The sequence below is a fragment of the Arctopsyche grandis genome, chromosome 1 (assembly GCF_051622035.1).
Source record: "Arctopsyche grandis isolate Sample6627 chromosome 1, ASM5162203v2, whole genome shotgun sequence".
Classification (NCBI taxonomy): domain Eukaryota; kingdom Metazoa; phylum Arthropoda; class Insecta; order Trichoptera; family Hydropsychidae; genus Arctopsyche; species Arctopsyche grandis.
Genome location: NC_135355.1, coordinates 20831845 through 20856492, shown reverse-complemented (window position 1 = coordinate 20856492; position 24648 = coordinate 20831845). Strand labels below are relative to the sequence as shown.

General features: G+C 30.2%; 1 protein-coding gene across 1 annotated transcript; it reads left to right on the top strand.

The window, feature by feature from the left end:
• The first annotated feature begins 425 nt into the window (after positions 1 to 425).
• LOC143912493 (uncharacterized) lies at positions 426 to 24394 on the top strand. The gene is made up of 4 exons (XM_077431767.1): positions 426 to 593; positions 22665 to 22828; positions 23598 to 23832; positions 23913 to 24394. Exons 1-4 carry the CDS (start codon positions 564 to 566, stop codon positions 24018 to 24020), a joined length of 537 nt encoding a protein of 178 aa, XP_077287893.1. The 5' UTR covers positions 426 to 563; the 3' UTR covers positions 24021 to 24394.
• The last annotated feature ends 254 nt before the right edge of the window (positions 24395 to 24648 follow it).

Below are 24648 nucleotides of genomic sequence, written 5' to 3'. Positions count from 1 at the left end.
AAATTGAACTTACTACAATTGAAGTTGATATAACTCTGTATTCTGTATTTAAAATAACGTAAAAACTCGTGTATTTAAAAACCTGACTTTTAAGAACAACAAAGTTTTAAAGCTCATGTTTAATTTTGTAAAACGCCACAGATTTTTTGATAAGACAAGTTAGAAGCTTTTTGACTTAAAATTTCGCAATCGTGGTCATTTGGCCAAATTAGTATTTTATAAGCATACATATGTATAATATATATGTACATACCCGCATTTAACATTTTCAAAATGTACCATCGGCTTAAGAATCTCCGAAATAATGTAAGCATGAAAATCGGTAAACGAGTCTGAAAATAATTACGTGAGTTTAATTCAACAGTTGTGCAAACGTTTCTTAAAACGCATATAGATATGTAGAAGGCGATGAAAAAAAAGAGCACATAATTAAAATTGTGTGTTGCGGATGTGTCAAGAGATTCTCGCATTGTTCTGGTTGCACCCATCCATCGAGCGGCACGTCCCTCAGTTGCTTGCTTTCTTCGTGGAAGAGTTATGGGCCGGACTGGGTCTTCGGACTGATGTCGCAACATTCACGCAATAATAGCCGAGTGAAAATATTAATCAATTTAATGGCGCCCATCGCTTGCCGTTACGCCATTTTGGCGTCGCATTTCGCGTGCAAATTCGCTAATCGACCCTTAAATGGACAAACGTTCAACAGTTGACCGTCAGTTATATAATTTGATATTTGCACGACTAAGAGGTTTTTATTATATATGTATGTACATACATACGTACATCATAGAATATCGAAAATTATTTGAATACGATTTCTGGGTGGATACGTCTAATCATATATATATATATATATATATATATATATATATATATATATATATATATATATATATATATATATATATATATATATATATATATATATATATATATATATATATATATATATATATATATATATATATATATATATATATATATCTGGTATATATATATATATATGTATATATATATATATATATATATATATATATATATATATATATATATATATATATATATATATATATATATATATATATATATATATATATATTATAGCGCTATTCTGTCTGTGCGACTATAACGACGATATCGATATCGACTTCGGTTCCGTTTTCGATTTCGATTCCGTTTTCGATTCAGATTTTGATTTCGAAGCTATACCTGCCTTTCCGGTATTTCATATTTTTTAAGGAATATTACTTTTTCAACTCTCATTTCTTTCAGCCGCCTTCATATTTCGGCCGCCTGTGTGCGTTGCACACATTTTTACATATGATAGACGCGGCCCTGACTATGTGTATTATATTAATAATACCTACGATAATTTCTTATTTTATCTCCCCATCTTATTATTTTTCCTTCAAACGAACCGAAAATATACTTTGTTGTGTAATATGTAGATGCTATAAAGAAACTTCGTAAACCCAAATTTATCGAGCTTTTTCCACCTTTGCATCTATCGTCATAAATCACACGTCATCCAGCTGACACTAAAACTACGCGCACACGCACACCATGAATATTCAAGAAGTACATACATGGTTTTTTATGTAATTTAGTGGCTGTGTTGAATGACATGTGTTCTATAATAGAAGGAAGCTTATATCTGGATCTCAGATCGATGTGTAAAGCACGAGCGTTTGCAACGCGCTATTGTTTTTGTGCAAACTGTACTTTGCAGCCTGTGACCAATTTCCCACACGTTTTTCCCTCTACTTTTAAATAGATGCGTAAGTTGAAATTATTATTTTGAACAAAAAAAAAATGTACTCAGGCATACGTTATAATTTTTCAATTAAATCGTCGCTTTCGTCGTTCCGATTAGATCTTGCGAAAGGGAACATAACATTATTTAACTAATCATCAAAATTTGTTAATCTATTGTTGTAGTTTTTTTCTAATAAAGATGTTAGCATTTTAATTGTTATGAGCTTTCTACATTGCCTGCGACTTAAGTTTGTGCAATTTTTATGGAGAAAAATTGTGCATTTTTAGTTAAATGGACGTTTAAATTGATTTCAAATAAGTAGATAATTAAATTATTCTTAATTATAGTTACGCTGTAAATTTTAAACTGGCTCACATTTGTTAAAAAATGTGCTACTTAACAGTCTATATACTATAATATCATATATATAAAGACGGAAATGTGTGTGTGTGTGTCCTAACGCTAGCCGAACATAAGGAATGGATAAAAAGCCTAAACTTTTTATAAATTCATTCGCGGTCTCGAACTACCTCTCACACAAATATCCTCTATATATGTAGGTATATTCGAGTTGTATAGTTGATGTTTATTAATAACAACATATTTTAATGTATAGATAATGTTTATTATAACTTAATTTAAGTAGAAACCATTCAAAAAATAAATGTTAGGAAAAATTCGAGTTTTCCCAAAAATAAGTTGCATTTGAGCAATTGGGGCATAATTTTAATTTGAGTCGAAATTATGGATCTGATTGATATCACAGGTAATCGATCCTTAATATATGTAGATTTAGATATATGCATATATTTATAGGTATGTACGATAACTGGAACTTTATCTGTGACACATTTTGTGAACGTCCGCATACTTGTCCATCGTAATGGGAAAAATTGTTGTGCATTTACGCAATAGTGATCGGTGCATCTTCAGAACGAAACGCAGCAAACCGTGTTGTCTCTGTCGCCTTAATGGAAAAGTGCACTTTATCTTCTATAAACCAGGAAAATAAATACGATTTTTTAGTTATTTAGTCAGTACTTTTGATCGGTTGCCGTCCATCTTAGAGGTCACTTTCCATTCGTAGGGCCTTTCAAGGTATTCCGGATCGAGTCGTCGCATAATTCGTGTGAAGATGAATGCTCATTTATTTAACTCGTCTTCTTTGCCCTGAAAATTTAACACTGGTTCCGTTTAAATTTTATCTTGTACTTACGGTGGGATCTTGAGTCAAATTGATCATCAAAAAGTAATCATTTTCATTTATACCCACTAAATGTGTAATGTAATATTTACACCATTCATGTGGATGTGGCCATTTACGCGTTTGACATTTTTAACTATGTACATACATGTTGGACGAGTTCTTTTTACTTTTCTTGCTTTACATGAACTTTACGGTGGTTGATTTTATCGCAACATAACAAGGTTAACTTGAGGTAATAAGGAGTATATGGTATATGGAATTTATCAGTTAAATTAACTAATTTTAGTTTTAACAAACTATAGGTATGTTGTAATTATAATTTTTTTGTATAGTTTATTTAAATACAATTTGTTCATACATAGATATATACATACATACATACACACATAGTTTTTTTTAAACCATACATTGTATGTACCACAGTATACATACATATGTATGTATATTAATGTATGTTTGTTTGGTTTTAAAAAAGTTTCATACTTAATGAAACCTTTGATTAATGTCCGAGTGCAAGTATTCAGACTAATTTTTGAACTAATTTAATAAGTGAACATTTTATTAAATTTATTTGAATAGTTTGATTCTATTTTAATTTATTTGAATAGTTTTATTTTATTTCAATTTATTTGAATATGCATTTGTTTTTCTACGAACCAACAATAGTTACATACAAAGTCTCTTTCGAAATTATATATTAGATGAAATACATAGCTATAAATGAAAAGTACTACATCCATAGTGTATGAATTTCATACACAAAAAAAAACAATTTAATAAAAATATTAGAATTAAATAGAGTTAAAAAAGAATGAAACGGAGGATACAATCGGTTTTGGCCACAACACATCAAAATACGTGCATTTTATTTATAGTGTAATTTATATTCATGATTTTTATATAGAAATTATTAAATTTCACACATACCGAAATAAATCGGTAGAGTCGGAGTAGGTTGATTTTCCGTTAATTGGCCGACTCCGACTCTGATTAGCAACTTCATAGCTCTGGAATAAACTCACTTTTAAGCATTGAAACTTTATACTAATATTAAATTTAGTAATATTATTAACAATACTCTGTGTTTAATTTTCATATTGCATATTTTAACAGGTATGCATGAGCATGGCTAGACTTTGCATTATTTTGATAATAATATTTCAACCACATTCATAAATCAATTCCTAAGAATGGATACATTTTGTAAAATGTAGATTATTTTACTATTACTACTATTAGTACTATTATTATCTATTAATATCCATTCTAAAATCTTACTATTCAAAGTGCAGAATACATAATAAGCTTTGTTCGAATCTATTATTATAAAGTCTTATGTAATAAATAATTAAATTACCATACATACATATAATATGATATAATAATCATATTCGGGTTTCGCGTTCACATATTCGTTGAAATCACCGCAATTTTCCATACATTTTTTTAACATAATAGATATACATAAATGGATTATTATAATGTCTAATACGGATATAATGGTTCACTCTTATTTAATAAAAACTCAACAGTGATGTTTCTATTGTGTTTTTTGAGACCCGCGTAACAATTCGTACGTTACGAATGCGTTCATTCATACGATGGAGATTCTCTTTTGTTAGACGAAAAAAACCATATATAATATAATAATATTGTGATGTATTTGAAGGCAGAAATTGCAACGCTGAATTTTAGCATTGTGGCGTAACATTAACTAAAATTATACTCACCTACATCAATCCTTCAGCGATGAGAAGATTTCTTACAAACGCACTAAATTCTCCACGGAGCATAATCGTTAACACATTCGCCTATTTTGCAATCGTGCTCCGAATCTTTTCTCAATTAAGACGGCGATGCAATTCGTTTCAATTTTCTCAACAACAATAATAAATTTAAATATTCCAATGCAATTATGCTTAGATCTCCTTATTTGGCAACTTAAACTTAAATCTAATTTGAAAGCATTATTGTATGTATGTATATGTACATACAATTTATAGAAATGATTTTTTTTATTTATATGTAAATGTAGCCTGAGTGAATACCATGTACATACATATGTATGTATGTACATATATGCGTACATTTAACCACTACGTATATTTAAATAAATTTACATTATCGCGGACTACTTCTTCAATTTTTAAATTTACTGTTTTTAAAATTTTTAACGTTTAAATATATGTATGTATATAACTTTACACATATGTATATAGATACAAATCATCTCATGTTTTTATTAGTAACTGCTGCATTAAGGCTTATTTAAGTCGGTATAATTACACGACGAAAATATGATTTGCCGACTACTTTCATTACAATTTTTTCTGCACACGTCCACTACAGATTGACAGGCTCGTTATAACGATAAATAACATCGAAATTAAGCCTCACCGCAATTTGTTTGTTTCTATTTGTGCGAATAATTCATCGTTCAAGCTTTTTGATTGACGCTTTTTATGTGAAAAAAGTAGATATTTATCAAATATATTAAATTTTACTAATATGTTCAAATAAGTTGCAATTTCTTTTTCTATGTTTAGGTTAATACGTCCCATAAATCAAATGCTGAAATATTTTATAACATCTACATATACTTGTGAATATCCTGTGCTTAAAAATAAACAAAATCCGGCGTCAATTAATAAATTGTATCACATGTAAGAGCTTCTTAAATTCATTAAAAAAACGAAATTTATAGATACGACGCCGCCGGCCAGTCTAGTTTTGGGCAAATTTGCCAACATCAGGATCGCCCTGGCTTGAAATGATGATGGAATGCCGTTTTGATTATGTGACATCGTGTTACAAAAGCGTCGAATGAGTCTCGAATGCTAATCATCGGTCTAAGATTCGATCCAACAAACCACTCGAGGATAGTTCGAAAGTGAAATCTTTGGGGCGTGATTGCTGTTGATCGTAATGACTGTAACGATTATGATTTTATATCACTGATTTGTATATATACGAGCGCATGCCGTCGATCCTTTTTTATTTTTTTGTTTATGTTCTGTCCGATCAGAATTGCATGAGGGAATTTCACATTAGTTTAATTGAGTGAAGGCGTACTTATATGTATCTACATACGTATGTGTATTAATATTACATGTATACGCGGAAGGTATGCGAAATATATAGACGTTAGTGTGTTGAATTGGAAATTCTTATCTCGTAATTCATCTTGGCTTAAAGATAATGTCACATACTTTAAATAGCATTGTTTACTTGAAATCGACTGTTCTATGTATGTGAAATGTGAACTTTCTCAGTTTCGCTTATTGTAATTGCAAAGTGATTCTGAGAAATAAACTTTTTTGGCAAGAGAGATTTTTTAAGTTAAATTCCTAGAGTGGGTTTAATAGTTTCGGATTCGAAAGTATACCAACGGACTAATAGAATTTATAATAAACTTTTATATAAATATATATATATATATATATATATATATATATATATATATATATATATATATATATATATATATATATATATATATATATATATATATATATATATGTGTATAAATATATATATATATATATATATATATATATATATATATATATATATATATATATATATATATATATATATATTTATATATATATATATATATATATATATATATATATATATATATATATATATATATATATATATATATATATATATACATAAAATACAATGTTTATATTGGAATCACGTCCCAACATTTACAATAGTAAGAACTGTGTCAAAATCAAACTACAAATTATTAGTTCACTTTATTCTGAGAACAATCATCTCTTACTGACAACATAATTTAAATCATTTGGTACTGAAAGCTAGTAAATATAAAAAAATACTATCGTACAGATTTTAATGTGATTCTACCTACATATATATACTGTAATATGTATGTATATGAAATATTCCAAAATTAATTAAAGCACAACTAGTTGTACTTCCCTGAGATGAGCCGAGTGATTGTCGAGTAAAAATGTGATGTGCGATAGTTTTATTGTGGTGTGTTGTCATCAGGTGAATTCGACCTTGAGGGCTCTTTCACCATTCTTCATAGATGATGGACCCACAAAGTGTCTACCGCCACTTTCCTTTCTGTCATTATAATTTTCTGATGACTGCATTATTTCTTTTCATTGGCCGCCAATGAAATAATACCGTGTAAGTAATTTAATAGTTAAATTGGAGGTAAGTCGATGACCATAAAATGTTGGAACCACCCTAGACACAAATGAAACAAACGGACCATGTGCTATGGCTTCTACTTCATTTCCTATTTTATAATACGAATTAAGTATACCGTAAGATATATATATATATATATATATATATATATGTATATATATATATATATATATATATATATATATATATATATATATATATATATATATATATATATATATATATATATATATATATATATATATATATATATATATATATATATATTACATATATATATATATATATATACATATATATATATATATATATATATATATATATATATATATATATATATATATATATATATATATATATATATATATATATATATATATATATATATATATATATATATATATATATATATATATATATATATATATATATATATATATATATATATATATATATATATATTTATATAGGAATTTACAATTTCAGTACCCGTAAATGCTGACTATAGTATGAAAGGGATGAATTTAACGGACAGGAAGTTCAAAAGAATGCGGGTATGTAATTAACAGTAAGTAATCTCGATTTGATCTCGAAGTGGCTAGTTAGTTATGATTATACGATGAGTTTGCACTTTTTTCTTATTTAAATAAAATAATGCGTATTTAATATTTATTTAATTTAAAACATTATTAAAGTTAAACATAAACATAAAAAAATCATCAACATAAAATGCTGCTAACTATGTGAACTGATTTACGATGTGAATTGATTTAATATGACATTGATTTCGTTGTCAGTATAAAAAATATTAATTTTTACTGTGTGAAAATTATTTTTTTTATTAAAAAACATGATCTCATCCCTCTCTAAGCTTACTTATAAAATAAATCAATATATTTATTTTGCTTTCACTTTATATGAGGTATTGAAATACGCATTTCCTTTCAGCCTTGACCTTAAAAAGTATGGGATAGGAAATGAGGGTTGTCAGGATCAAATCATTCATCTTATACATACATACATACATACATGTAATATATCACAAAATTACACCTGTGTAACTATAACGAGTACATAAAAGTCGTGTGCTGGTCACATCGCATTTAATCGTGATATAAATTGGACGTGTCAATGAAGCCATAAATTAACATAATTTTGTACTAGCGTCATACAAACATAACGAAACTGACGTTGAACACCAAATCATAATTGTAGCATTTGTAATATCATTTGTTACCATCCACGTGATACAATATCCAAGTACACTCTCTTTTGAGATCCGATAAAAAGTGTCAAATATTGTCGATTCTCCGAGTGTTTTCAATCTTTTTCACGTCAAAACATATGTATGCGTGTTGGTTGTAAATACATTTTTGGCTTGTTTCAAAAGTGTATTATTCGCGTGAGGTTTTACCACTGGTTTTTGCTGACAAGTTTGGCGCGAAAGTCTTCCAGTGCGCATGATCAACCACTTTCGCCCAAACAAGTTCTTATTAAAAAAAATCTGGAAAAAATTTTACAACCTTAAATATTTGCTTCTCCACTACCCTCAAAGTACTACTTCCGGTTGAGGTAAAAATATAAGGTATAAAATGTATAATTTCTATTATGTAGTACATGTAAAAAAATTTCAGTCTGATTCAGTTAGCGGTTCGTGAGAAAATTGAATTCAAAAACTTAAATAAAGGACACCTATGTATGTATGTATAAGCTGAGGTACCATTTTCGATCAAATATAAAATTTGAAAAAAAATTACATCATATCGATGAGAATTTCAGTAACCGATACTAAGTTTCAGTTCGATAGGGCTAACGGTGTTCAAAAAATCCCCAAAATTCACAGACACACAAACGTTTTTTCTAGATCAGGAAAACGTGATTAGTGATCGATTCTGATTTCGAATTTTCGCATGGTCACACAACTTCATCTATTGTTACTACGTATGAAACATAGATAAAGTAAAAAGTAATTTTCACTGAAACAGTGAAGATTTCTTCAATATATAATTTGAAAAAACTAATCTTAAAACTTTGGAAATAATTTATATAATTTTATATATGTAAATGCTGTTATTTTATGCAGCGCTGTTCAGTTCAATTCAGTTTTGTTTCTACACAATTTCATATTTATTTATTAGGCTATCGCTTAAAGCATTCCCTTGTTATACAACGTAACAGATTAAGGTTAAATTTTTGAGCATATTTTCTACCTTTATCAACTATTATTTAACCTTTTTACTTTCGTTGTACAGTTTCGATTTAATATACCGGTGATGCAATGGTCGGTTGCATCCTTTCACCGTGGAAATGAAAATGCTAACACGTTTACCTAGTATCTCACTTTTCTTTGATAGGTACTGATAAAGAAATTCCTATCTGATGAAAAAATATGATATCTACGAGCTGAGTTGCATGCAACGTTGTAACGTTTTCAACCCCTTACTTACATACATAGATGTAAGACTTATATGTACTTTACAATATAATATACAGGTGAATTTACATATACATATGTACATACAGTCGGAGACATATGTAGAAAAAGGCCGCACACAACTATTTTTACATTTTTTTTTAAATTATGTTCGGTATTGTAATTTTCAAAGAATGCTTGAATGGGGATTTGAAGGTGTATCAGTAAACTTCAATTTAAGCAAAAAGAAAATGGAAACAGTTAACAGGATATTCTTGGAATGGATGCAGAAATGGAAAGTGGTCATTAACGGTACTTGCGCCAAAGTTGAGTCTATGTAATTTATGAGGGTCAGACTATCCTTACACCATTTTTGTTGTTAGATTTCTAAAGCTAATATTCCTTGTGAGGTATTGAAAAGATCTTTTGTGAATAAAACTACTTTTGGATAATGTTATACTTATTATTAGACACCGTGCTTTTTCCAGGAAAGCTCTATTTACAAAGCTAGAGTCCAAAAAAAAAAAGTTTAACAATGCAATGAACAATACACAGCACCCTCTGGGTTCGTTTTTTTCAAGACGGCACCTTGGTTATCCGGCCTTTACTTATTATATTTAAATATTTCGTACTGCCGATTTTGAATAATCGCCAATATGCGTTGATTTCGTACAGTGAAATTAAACATTCCATCGTAATATCATCCTCCCAAGTTTCGGTTATATTTTTAAGCAATTCTATGATATTTGATGCACGTCGTTTTGCCAATTTTCTCGTTAAAATAACCCATAGGTTTTCGATCGGATTCAGATCATGATTGTTTCCCGGCCATTCTAATGATTCGATGCTCAGTATATTCTTAAATTTTGTGATCTGTATGTGATAAAGGATATTATTAATCATTTAGTAAAAGATTTAGGCAAAAAAAGTCGAAACTTGACTCTCTGCTAAAGCGCGATGACATGTTGCAGAATCACTTAATCGGAATAAATCGGATTTTTGAATGTTGCGTTATTTTCTCGATCATTGGAATTACAAGATTTAAAAGCACGCTTTTGTACTTTTCTGCATTCATTATTACCTCAATAATTGTCAGGGATCCTAAACCATATGCGTTCATACACCCTTAAACCATTAAATGGGGTAAATGCGCAACGACCGGAGAAATGCATTCCGTGTGGAATCTTTCGCCAACTTTCCGACGAATCATGCACATCCCATCCTGCCCAAAGATATATATATATATATATATATATATATATATATATATATATATATATATATATATATATATATATATATTATTTTTATTTTATTTTATTGTTACAAATCAATATACACTCGCCATTACAGATTTTCTCCAATGCGACGGGTGTACGTTAACGAAATACAGAATACATAAACAATCAGAAATCAGAAATACAGTAATACATACATATACAATCAGAATATATAGCATATAACAATTAATCAGAAATAATAATCATAGAGACATCTATGGATTATTTTTTGATTTTTTTTTTTTGTATACAATTTTTATACATATAATAAATACGAAATTATAGAGATGTCTATAGAGATATCTATAGATTTCAGATTACTGTGTATAATTATTACAAATTATACACAGGCAGATTTTTGTGACAACATGATTAGATCTAATACCAATTTTCAGGAACCGTTTCAGCAATGATCAGATAAAATTGGCAAACTCTGATAGAGAAACGATCGATTTGGAGTCACAAAACCCCCAAATCTAACCAGCAGTGGCGAGGACTCGAACCTTTGACCTCAGTGGTGCTAAATATATACGCTACCACTAAGCCAAACTGCTGGCTATATATATATATATATATATATATATATATATATATATATATATATATATATATATTTCTTTACCTGATAAGCAACGATACTATGTACATATGTAAGAACCGAACTTAATTTAAACGAACTTAATTTAAAATTTTCTGAAGATATGCACGCATGTCTCATATACCTTTTTAAAGCATTTTTTCACAATTTTCCAGACCTATGAGGGTCTTTAACTATAAAGAACTATCTAAAGAAATATGTGTAGGTAGAAGTATCATAATCGTCGTTTACAGCCATCAACTATGCACTATCCAATGGTGGATGAATGTCTATCCATAACCATTTCATTCTGTTTTGCGTAGCTCTCATCCATCTCACATTCTATTTTTTTTTTTTTTTTGACCAACTATCTTACGTTCGGCCTTCCTTTAACCCTTTTACATTTACTCAGGTACCATTCCAGCACTTATTGACATTTCAGTGACTCGCCTATTGCCATTTCAATCTCTTCACTACATATGTACATATATATGTATGTAACTTGTCATACTTCTCACCCACAAATTGTGTTTCCTATCTCTTCTCATTATGCGGAGCATACAGCGTTCCATACATAATATTTAACTTTATGCATTAGAATTTGTGTAGCATATTGGTGTTCAATATCTAAGTTTTACATCCATATGTCATCACTGGTACTCGTAAAACACATAGATCGAAGATATTTTTTTCAAACAAAGTGGCAGTTTTGTTTTAAAAAAACCGTTCATTTTCCCAAATGCATTCCATTTCTAATTTCACACGTCCCTTTATTTATTTTTATTACCGGACATGTCTATTATTTGCCCTAAATAATAAATACTAACGACTTCTATTATTTTATCGTCTAATGAAATGCCATCAGGTCTACTATAACTATTGAAAAATAGTACAAGTTCAAACAATTATGAGAGGCTTTAATTTAATCAAATCTTTTATCAATAACGAAAGATTATTATTTAAGAAAAACCATCATTATTTTTTCTACATAATAAATATGTACATATCATTATTTTTTCTACATAATTCAAACTTAATGTGTATGTACTATTTCATCATGGAATCAACAGGTGAGAATTTTTTTGATATTTGTAACTTAAAATTACGTCAGTATATAAAAATGTTTTGATAAAAAAAATTGCGATTTTTGTCCAGTTATCATCCCATCATACATATCGATTCATATGGAACAACTCCGCCAAACTATATAGAACTAGATTCTTAAATTCTATTTTACTAAATGATTAAATATAATTAAAAAATCGATCAGTAATAAATGATCCCGAAAATAAAATATGCATATAATATATCATACCATCGCGCGTCTCTACGAGCATTTTTCTTTTGTGAATCGAATTAAAAATCATCTCGAAGTGCCTCATTGACGGTTGTTTTCGCTACGGTCGTTCTTAGAGGACACCGATTAGTCTCGAGCTCGGATCTCGAGGGTTCCCAAGATCGACTCTTTCCCAAAACTCACCGCCAAATAATAACAATAATAATTATCATCGCACATATTCATGAATTGTATGGCATGCGTATGGAATGGCGATGAGTGACGGTGGTAGGAGCTGGTGCCATCGTCGCCTATATAAAGCGGTCTTCTTCCGAGGAGTACCATCAGTCGGTGCCAGTGAGTGCTTCATCGTGCCCCATCACCATCATCATCCAATCCACCCACCCTCGAATTTTTTTGTACACGCAGACGTGATGCATTTCTCACTGGTAAGTCCTTCACCAGTTTAATTTGTTTGGGGGATGAACTATCGAATAAGAAGGGGTTTGAAATTCGCTTCGTTATATTGACTAAGTACTGTAAAATTTAAATGAAATACTTTAACTTCGTAAGAACTTTCGGCTGAGATTAAAGTAGAGTGACCGACACTTAATGTGATCATATTTAAAATAAATTATAATCAATTTAAATATCTATTAATAACTTGAAATAAAATATTAATTGTTATGTGAATTATTCAAAGCTTAAATTTAGATGGAAACAAATTAACAAATCATAATACTATTTTTTGATTTTTTTTTATCATCGATTTTTTATTAACAAGAGAACATTATTTTAAAACAAATACAAAATATTTAAATAATTGTAAAACCTTTGTCCTTTTTGATTTCGATTCATTGATTGGAATTGTTTGCTTTTACTACTCATTTTGATTTTATCATATTGATATAATTTGAATATGAATATATTATGGAGAAAAATTTTCCAACTAAAAATCATACATTTTAAAAGGGTATTTTTATTAGCCTTTTTACTATTAACCATATTTTATCTTAAATAATTACTTCATTGTAAAACATTGAATTGTGGTTATTTCTATTGCGAAAAAAGTAACAATTTATTCGAATATACTCATCGAGTATTCGCAATGAATGAGAGCATCAATTACATACATATATTGTCAACCGAATTGAGGATTCATGTTTATTTATATACTACATTTCGCATTCGAAACGTAATTGTGTACTTGTTGTAACTTTTTAAATGAAAATTTGGCACGCAAAAACAAAAAGAAAAACACTGCAGACAAATTAAAACCGCTTAAAGTTAATTGACAAATTTGAAACGTAGATATACAAAAAGGGTTAATTTATAGATTGGCCGGCCGAAACACAATTTAGAAAGTCGATCACATACGTACATATTTACATATGTATGTATGTATGAGAACAATTTAAACCAAATTTAAACACCTAAGAACAATTTAAACCAAAATGATAACAATTTGAAAGACGTGAGGAAAAAATCGTCATAATGACGCTTCGTAAAAAAAGTGAAACGTTTTGATATCATTAGTATATGTACATATACATACATATATCATATATCGTGGCTATTAGTATTTATGTATTACTATGGAAACCTTGATATATTAGATACTCATATTTACTTCATATATTAGATACTCATATTTACTTCATATATTAGATACTCATATTTACTTCATATATTAGATACTCATATTTACAAGTAATTTATAAATTGACCGATGAATAATGATAGTATTTTTTTAGACTTGAATTGCAGATTGATGTTTAAAACCAGTTTAACTCACAGTAGAACAACAGCGGCAAAAAATTATTAAAAAAAAAAAAAAACATGGCACTCTCAATTTCTTTTCACCATCGTGATGGTAAAAGTGGTGCGTGAGCTATATTTGGGCTCGTCGAGGTTAAGGCCGAATTTTCCACGCATCGCATTACTCTCACCTGATATGGTTGTAAGATTGTTTTTTGCGCTCGTTATCGTCTCGATGATAATATGAAGTTTTTTTCATATTTTTGGCGATTTCAGGATGTTTTTCGTAATCATCGATATCGTCATTCGACCCGAATGCATATTAGTTTGCGAATTTCCCTCATATTTGTACTGTACATATGTCGAATGATTCATTTGTATGTATACAGCAATTCAAAATTATTTACGAGTTATCATTGCATTTAAATTAATTTAACAATTTAATCATTTAAATACTTTCCATCCTTAAACCTTAATAATGTACATTTTATTATAGCCTTGTTCTGTTTCATTTTCATCGATTGAAATAATTTATTTTAAAAAGACACACTTATCATTTAGAGGGCTAATTTAATTTTATTTTATTTAATTGAAACTTAAAATGTGATTAAAATTTTTATTAATAGTTCGACTTCTAAATACGTCTAAATGACTCAAATTAAATTAATTCATGCAAATTAAAAGAAAAATGATTTTGCTGAAAATTCACCCATTTAGGGTAGAGATATAATTTTACATATTTTATAAGCCTAATAGAAAAAAATAGACAAAGAGACTTTTTGAAAAACCAAAAAAAAGTATTTAAAAAAATCGCCTCAGTTTGACCACTCTAAAGAACACGCATATCTATACATACATATAATAAATATAGAATTGTCTTACAAAGTCTTATAAAATGAAAATTATATTTCAATTTGATCAGTTTGCTATTTCAAAAAGCATTATCTAAATTTGAAAAATTATTGTACGTAGTAAACTCTAATAAACTCAGATTCATATTTATATGGTATCTACGAAAAAATATGGCTAATAAATTCCATCATGTATCCATCACCTTTCAACATTCACCGGGTAATGCAATGAACAAGTCCACTTGCTAAAATTGCTACTTAAGCGAGAGCAATTGTATTGTGACGAAACCAAACTCGAAACGGAATCAACACGAAGATGATAAGGTTTTTGTAAGCGGTCGACTTGACGGATTGACGGGAAAGTTTTCGAACTACAGAAGAAAGCACTTCTTAATGGATTCTTACGTAGTTGGATGGATGGATGGATGATGGTCAGCGTGTGCAAACGGAGCGAAACGACCTTCGAATGAAAAGAAACTTCCGAGAAATGGATTAGTCAGGAAGGTTGTCTGATGTTGTGTAATTTCTTTTAGTCTCTTTAGCTCGTGTCGCAACCCAAGAAGAGCCAAATGACCACGTACTATGAATTACTTTTACTTTCAATATCTATGTTTGTATAATATATGTATTACATGTGCTTCAAACACATTACGCGACAATTGCGCAATCCAAAACCAAAAACAAAAATTTTGACAATCACTTATGATATTGCGAAGATACACAATTGCTTCAACGACCATTTCTTTTGAATTTTGAAATTATAATGCAAACTTGTATATATTTAATATAATATGAATCGAGTGAATATATCGTTTATTCATGTATGTGTCACAGTGAAATTATATTAAATAAATTTTCAATGACGTTTCAGTAAAATCATAACCAGTAACATTTTCAGGGTTGGTTTTATTCATTTAAGATTGGATTGTTAGGGTTGGTATTATTTAAGGGCTAGGATAGGTTAGGTTAAGTAAGGGTTGGCCCTATTCATTTAAGATTGGGTTGTTAGGGTTAAATTTATAGAGTTAAACGATGTAAATTCATTGTTTGATATATGTTCACTGCTTTAATTGGTGAAAATATATTTTCAGTAGTGAAAATATATTTTCACTTGAAATATACTTTCACTGTAACATATGTAAACATGCTTACTTATTTGGTAAAAAAAAAAACTCGTCTAAACGGGTTTTAATTCTTATCAAACAATAATAATGCCACGTTAATGAAATTAAAACCAAGATCAAGTTCATTTCGTTAGATTTACAATAGGAATTTCAATCAATATAAATATAATATTGATTATTAGTTCAATTTCATATTAAAAAATTGTATATACTGAACATACATACTGATATCCAAGATCACTTTCATTTCATTGAATAGGTATTGTAGTTAAAATTCAATTAAGATTCAACTTAATTGCGAATGGTTAAACCAGTTAAAATAAGAATGCATCGTTAAAATTACTTGCCATTATTTAAAAAATTATATAAGCAAAATTGTAATACAACACACAACCGCAGTGTTGTTTATTTCGTTTGATTGAAAAAATCTAGTTTAATTACTGTACCATCAGGGAGTAGTTTCCGTATCCGGTTTCGCTGATTTCATTCTTCGACTCACTTTCATTACCACGGGGGATTAAGGAGAAATCGATTTTTTATCAACAGTACACTTTAATTCGCATATTTTTTGCATGCTATTATAATTTATGTATGTAAGTACATACATACATATATTATATTATAAAAAAAAAACAAAGTAAATGAAAGAAAAGTGCAAATTATACATGTAGATCAATTTTATGTGCACTATTTTCTTCAAATTTCTATATATATATATGTATATGTATCTACTATACTACGGATACGGACACAGGATTTTTGTTTTGGATATGAATGTTGCACTTATTAACATCCAGTTATATATTAAATTTGTTATCTATATACATATGTAGGTATAAATAGGTATAATATTTAAATGAAGAAATGAAATATCTCAAGATAATCCGACTTAAAGAACCATAGTTGAATATTATAATTATTTTCTAGATTAGAACATTTTCAAACAATCACAATAGATGTGTATACATATGTACATCTAATATAATTCGAAAGAGACTTTGTAACTATGTAAGGTTTGTTAGTAGCATTGAAAACAAATCGAAGTTTCGATGACGATCGTTGAATATATATTTTTTTTCGATTCAAATAAATTTAATAAAAAAACATATGAATGTTTTACTATTAGATTAATCATGTTTAAGCGGCTTATATTACAAATATGGAGCATAGCCGGGTAAAAACACTAGTATCAAAATTTAAATGTCGGTTTTAGCAACGTATATTCGAATAAAGTCAATGACGTCAATCTTTGCATCTTAATGTATATACATACATATATATGCACATTTTTTCAGACTGATTATTTTGAAAATTTAGCCGACATTAGACATTTTTGTGATTTAATTGACTCGGGATGAACGTTGTATGTATGTAAATATACCATATTGTATTTGGAAACCACGTAATTATACTTGACCGGATGATACTGTGCAGTGTATGTATGTACATACATATGTATTTATGTATGTATATTCTAGAAACGCAGCAAAACTCACGCAGTTCGTGACAATTTAATTTGTCCCGTGGCGAAAGTGAAACAAAATATGATAATGGTAATAAGTTTACTTCCTGAAGACGATTCTGCACGAGAGCTATCAGAGCCGTGTTGTGCTGGTCGGTGTATTTTTGTACTTATTTATTTAATTAGTCATTTTAATTATCTCACTATGTAATAATTGTCATAATCGATCGGAAACAGTAAATTGGCACAAACAAATAGCCGACATCCCAATTTTTTATACAAATTTCATGCAAATGTTTGCACTGTATTCTAAAATACACTGTCGTGTATATTTGTCAATATTTCATGTAAACAATAATAAAAGTAGTACTTACGGTCGACTGATTTTTTATGTATGTATGTGAGTATATTACGGAATTTTTATTGGAATTTATTTTAACAGGCAAAAGCCCGTAAACATATGTATGTATGTATGTTCATATATCTCCATATCTCTATATGCACATATGTATACAAATCTATAGTTTTAAATATATAATAGAAACACTAAGTTTTTTATATATATTTCTACTTCATAGTATCATAACTTACACTTTAGTTTTCTTCAAATTTTCATCAACCTAATTAGTAGTGAGCGGACCCCAAGCGCACCGTTCATTGTTCAATTGTTGTAAATGCTTTGTTAAAGGTTTGCCGAACCTTTTGTTTTTGCACGTTATATTTATAAATAGAGCCAAACCACCCCGATTCCTGGAAAAAGGCGCAGTCTACTAATTAGCTCCGAGCAACGCCGCTCTCTATCCGCAGTCTACTAATTAGCTCCGAGCAATGCCGGCTAGTTCGAATGGACGTTAGACCAACGTACACTTGGCCGAACGAACATTAGGCTGACGAGCTTTTGGCCGAACGGACATTTGGCCGAACGGACATGGGCCAAGCGGACATTTGGCCGATTGTGTATCGAAAAACTCAAAACTCACTGAAAACAGATACATTATTTAGATATTTTAACAACTGAAAATTTCATTCTGCCAAATGTCCATTGGCCCAATGTCCACCAGCCGAATGTACGTTAGATCAAATATCCGTCAACCAGCTAGTTATATAAAATTCATTCAGAATTTATATATTTGCATATAGATATACATATGTATATGTGTGCATACTGTGTGAATTATAATGAAATGTTACTATTTTCTGATTAGTAAAATAATTTAAAGATTGCTTTTTGAAAAACTTTATGAAACTCTGAAAGTAGTAAATGGACTATATTTTTCTTTTCGTTAAATAGTATGTAGATAGTTTTATTGATTTGAGAGACGTGAGATTTTTAAAAACGGAAGTTATGCCTTCTTAGCCACTATGCGTGTAAATATAAATGAAATAGTGTAATAATTAGAGGTAGGATAGTCACAGTGCTATCCATTGTTCGGCAAACCTTTAACAATGCATTTACAACCTTTGAAAAATACACGGCCCCCTCAGGCTCCGGTGACTAGTAATAATGATCATATATAATCGTTCACTTCCGGAAAATGGAAATGCATTATGTCGTAAGCGATATAAATGCTTCCGAAAAAAAATATGAATATTTTACAAAGACATTATTATTACATCATGTGGAGACACAATAAGGACACGTTAACAAAAGAGCTGTCAAACAGAACATGAAAATGCATTATGAATTTGCCGAGAATTGTGCTGGAAGTCATGAGGATGTCACGGTTCGAAATGGAACCCGAAAACCAAATGACACTTCTGTCTTCAACGACGCAGAGTATTATTCTCGCTGCGATTGTAATCGTTTGGAAAAACGTCACGTTGAAAAAAATTAGCATTCATCCGAAATCACGCCAACGTGTGGAAATCTTCACCATTGTCTTATCCGTCATTTTCTCTGGTTTCTTTTTCGGCCAAGAAAAACCGCTGGATCAGAGCGGAACAAAGCCACGCTTTACGATTCAGATCGTTTATTCTTCTTTTCCCACATTCACTCTCAATATAAACGCTTATTATAATGCACATACCAACACATACATATGTTCACATTAACTGCGTATACATATGTAAATATATATTATTATATATTAACAAAGGTACGAGCTGCAAAAGTAGCACCATTTCGACTTAATTATCCCTCGAATTATCAAATTCTTAGATGATTTCTTATACTAGTACATTGTGAAATATGTACAAATCGATTTGTCAATTAATATAATCGAAAGCTGGAATAATAGGAACTTTGTAATGTGGTTTCCATAGTATTTCCCTTTTAAATACCCGGCGTTTTGACATCTCAAAGGTTTTGACAGCTAAAAGTTTCATGCGACGCCTGGTATAATCTATTTGATGATATCTTTTGACTATTAACACAAACTAAAACCAATAGTTCGTGAATGAACAAAATAGTATATTTATGAATGAACCGGAGTAAACACTTGGACTGTGATATACATTTATGTATATCACAAAATGCTACCTGCCACGTTTTGTCATTTAGCCCTTCCTCTTCACTCTTTTGAAATCGTATTTTAATAATAAACACATAGCAATTGCATCAAAATTGATTCAACCATTTTCTAGATTAAAGCTTTATATACCAAACATAATTTTTATTGTATGTGTAATGTGCAGAGAAAGGATATTAACATAATTACATCAGTACCTAGAAAATTGGTCGAAATCTTATCAAATAACTGTTTATACTTCTATAATAATAATATTTTATAATAGCAGGACTTTCTGCTCTATACGACCATATTTAACCATAAACAAAACCTTCTACTAACTTAACCATCGATTTATGTATACATTATAATCGAGTAAACGGCATGCTTGAAATGAGTGGCGTGCCGTCATTGTACTAGAGAGATTAGGCTACATAGTTCCCTAAAGTCTTTGGCCTAAAATTTAAAAATATCAAAAAATTATTACAATCTACTCAAATCGATTTTTCGATTCCATTTCAATTCCATTCCGGAATCGGCTCTACCTGAGGTAATATATATTTTTTTTAATATATTTTTCTCTTCAAGCATGGAATTTTCACAAAAAATATTCTGATTTATGTCTATCAAAAATCATTCTGAACTATATTTTTGTTAAAATGATATATTTACACAGAACTTTTTGAGTAAAAACATGGCAAGAGCTCGTGAAACGATTCCCTCAGAATAAATCAGCGCGTGGAAGCAAATAACTAGGCCTTGGAATGTTGCATTATCGATCAATTGTTCGAATAATCATTCAGAAGATTAAGTTTTGAAGTCTAAAGAGATGTTATAAAAGAAGGTAGGCTACTAAGGATATTTCTGTTAGCACAAAACTGAAAAATTATACTCATCACTACTAGACAGACCATTATAATTAAAAAATTAAAAACATATTTTTTGTCCATATCTAGTCCCCTGCTTTAAAAGTCACGACACGGCACTGATATAAACATTTGTTTCATTGTGAAACTTTTTTATATTCAATAAAGGACCGACTTTAAAAATGTAAGAATACTTGAAACTTCTCCACTAAATATTCACTGATTAAATTATGCTGCAGAATATATGTAGGTATACATATGTACATATGAATGCAATTGTAAGAATATTATATTTAGAAAAGGTTAAAGTGATAATAGTATATTTCATATAAACTATGTATATTATTAATAAATAAAGTTGCGCCAGTCGACCTTTTCAACGGTGATCTCGATTTGATTTTAATGATATAAAATGATTGGTCTCAATTGCGCAACTCTGAAAAGTGCTTCTTTTCTTCGTGTATTATTACGCTAGACGAAATTTGATTGGCGAATCTGCGTGCCTGCGAAAAGCTTACAGTTGTGCAAGTGCATACTTACGTACATGGGAAGTGTGCACTATTTCATAATATGTATGTATGTATGTAATTGAATTGATATTACAACTTGCAATTATGCAGAAGCAACTGGGCCTTTGGATGGAATGACGTCGAACTTTTCCTAGTGAAAATAATGAGTAGTTGAATAGTTTTCATCTCGGCTGTGAAACTGCAACAACGACAACCACTTTCGCGAATAATTAATGCATCTTCTATTGTTGTTGATTTATGCAAGTATATGAGAGGTCAAACAACCCGTTGCAAATGTAAACAAACAATACTAAATCATAGATAATAAAAACTTTTACTTGCACTTCACGCAATATTTACTATTGTAACTATTTTTTGTATCTTATGATATGCATTAGTGAAGAAGGATTTTCTTTCCTCGAAAAAAGTATCTATACGTGAGCACTCAATACATACACATAAGATATTTACGATTGACACAAAAATATCTTTAATGTACACGCATTTGTTTCCTATACATTTAAAACCTGATCAATGGAACTTTTTAAATACAATATGTACTTTCGTTAGTATATAAGTATTCTATAGCTTAATGAAAACCTTACATCTATCTCACAAACTTTTTTTATACTAAATCATGTAGTAGGGTCAAAACGTCGATGATGTTTCTATTATATATATGGTTTGATTGCAGGTGATTTGTATTTATAACTTATCTAAAAGTCCTGTAAATATCTTCACTGACATCTACATATCTATACGAATATATGTAAATGTAACCTTGATATATTTAATCTCTACATATAATAGTTCAAATATCATTGAGGTCTAAGCAGCCTTGACTCTGGATAGCTGATTTTTTTGTGAACTGGCGATACTTACTTTAACTTGAGGATATCAGATGACAAAAAACTTTGTTATTACAAATACATAATTGGCAATTGCAGGTAGTATTTGCTGCATTTGTAGCAGTGGTGACAGCGAGGCCTGAACCACCAACACGATATGGACCACCAGCACCAGTCTATGGACCACCAGCACAAGCCCCAGTAATCCACAAACACGTATACGTTCATGTGCCACCACCAGAACCAGAATACCACGCTCCCAGGTAAGCCATTCACCAATATTCGATTGGCATTGTGTAATGTAATGATGAAATTGGAATTGTTTTCACATGCACTCAAGTAGGACATGCTTTTGAAAAATCCTGATGACACAACGGTAGGATTCGCTTTATATTCAGGCGTCTTGTTGGACGTTACGAAACGCGCGAGCGTGACTTTCGCTCGTCGTCCTCTGAGGTCTGCCTCTTCTATGGAAAAGAAGGTGCCACAATTAATTTATTCTTGTCAAGGGACTGATTGTTAGCGCAACAACAGGAAAGCAAGATGCGAATTAAGGCCGTTGAGGTCGTTAATTCACAACCGCGGCGGGAAAGTGCTTACCATTCAAATGAATACAAACGTATAATTTTCTTTACACTCTTTTTCCGTAAAAACTTGTGTGTACGTGTGCCTGTGCATTTTTATGCATTCATTTTATGTAATTTCGCTTTCCGCACATTTAACCACGCATACGACTAAGTTATTACGTAACGGTTAAACTTTGAGGATGTTACATACATCCGTGATCTTACTCAGTCATTAAATCACATTCTAAACATTATTCGATAGCATTATTTGATAGTAAAATGCGAAATTTTCCAAATTTACAAATTTGTTTCGAATACAATGCTAAGGAACTTTTAATTCAGATATGTGACGCGAATCAGTATAGTGATAAATGGTAGAGCACGAATCTCGCACATACGAAATACTTTCACTACTCTCTTTTTGAAAATTTCTCTGTCAATATTTAATTTGTGGTTTGCATTATAGGAAACAAATCTCTGTGCCTGCTCCTCAAAAACACTACAAAATAGTATTCATCAAGGCGCCAACGGCTCCTACTCCCACTGCTCCTATTATTCCTGTGCAGCCTCAGGATGAGCAGAAGACTCTCATATACGTCCTGGTTAAGAAACCAGAAGAACAACCCGACATTGTCATCCCAACTCAAGCGCCGACTCAACCGTCCAAACCTGAAGTCTACTTCATCAGATACAAAACTCAAGTAATTAAAACTAAATTCAAATATAAAATTTTCATATCGACGTATAATCAAATGAATTTAATCAAATCAATAATTTACAGAAACAAGAAGGGTATCCCGCAGCAGCAGCTCCAGCACCCGAATACGGACCACCTCCGAGCAACGAATACGGACCCCCATCTTCCGGAGGCAGCGAAGGTCCATATTAAATCAATAAAGACGAATGTAAACGAATCGCCTCGAACACTAAAATCTCGAATCTGTTGCTGAAAAGTCATCAATTTTACTTGGACACAGGCGATTGTCAATGTAATAGCTTGCAACGTGCATTTAATTCGGTTCGCCAAATTCGATCATATAAACTTAGTTGATAACATGTTATGTTTGTAATTTTAATCAATGAAAAAAAAATGCTGAAAACTTTTGGAAGGTGTCGGCACCTTTGACAAAACAACACATGGTACCCGTGTGTATTGTATCCTTGTATTTATTTCTTTAATTAAAAAAAATGTAAATATAGATCGCATCAAATTGATGCAAACATATTTTTTATTTTTATATTAAATATGCTTGTATAAACTTTAAAAAATGTTTTATTTTTCTATTTCCCCTTGAATCAGAATGAAATTTTATGCAATATATACTAGTGTTTTTCCCGTTGATTTCAACTCTCATCCATCTCACCTCGCACATTTTCATAATTTCGTCCACCCATCTTCCCTGCGGTCTTCCTTTTACCTTTTTGCATTCTCTCGGGTACCATTCAAGCACTTCATTTGTCCACCTTTCGTCCATTCTTCTAGCCATGTGGCCCACCCATTGCCATTTCAATCTCTT

What these genes read in the sequence shown, in the direction of transcription:
- LOC143912493 (XM_077431767.1), top strand. Translation starts at nt 564, where the DNA reads ATGTCGCAACATTCACGCAATAATAGCCGA. An exon ending in CCAGAATACCACGCTCCCAG is followed by an intron (nt 22,829 to 23,597) that starts GTAAGCCATTCA and finishes TTTGCATTATAG; the next exon opens with GAAACAAATCTCTGTGCCTG. An exon ending in TCATCAGATACAAAACTCAA is followed by an intron (nt 23,833 to 23,912) that starts GTAATTAAAACT and finishes AATAATTTACAG; the next exon opens with AAACAAGAAGGGTATCCCGC.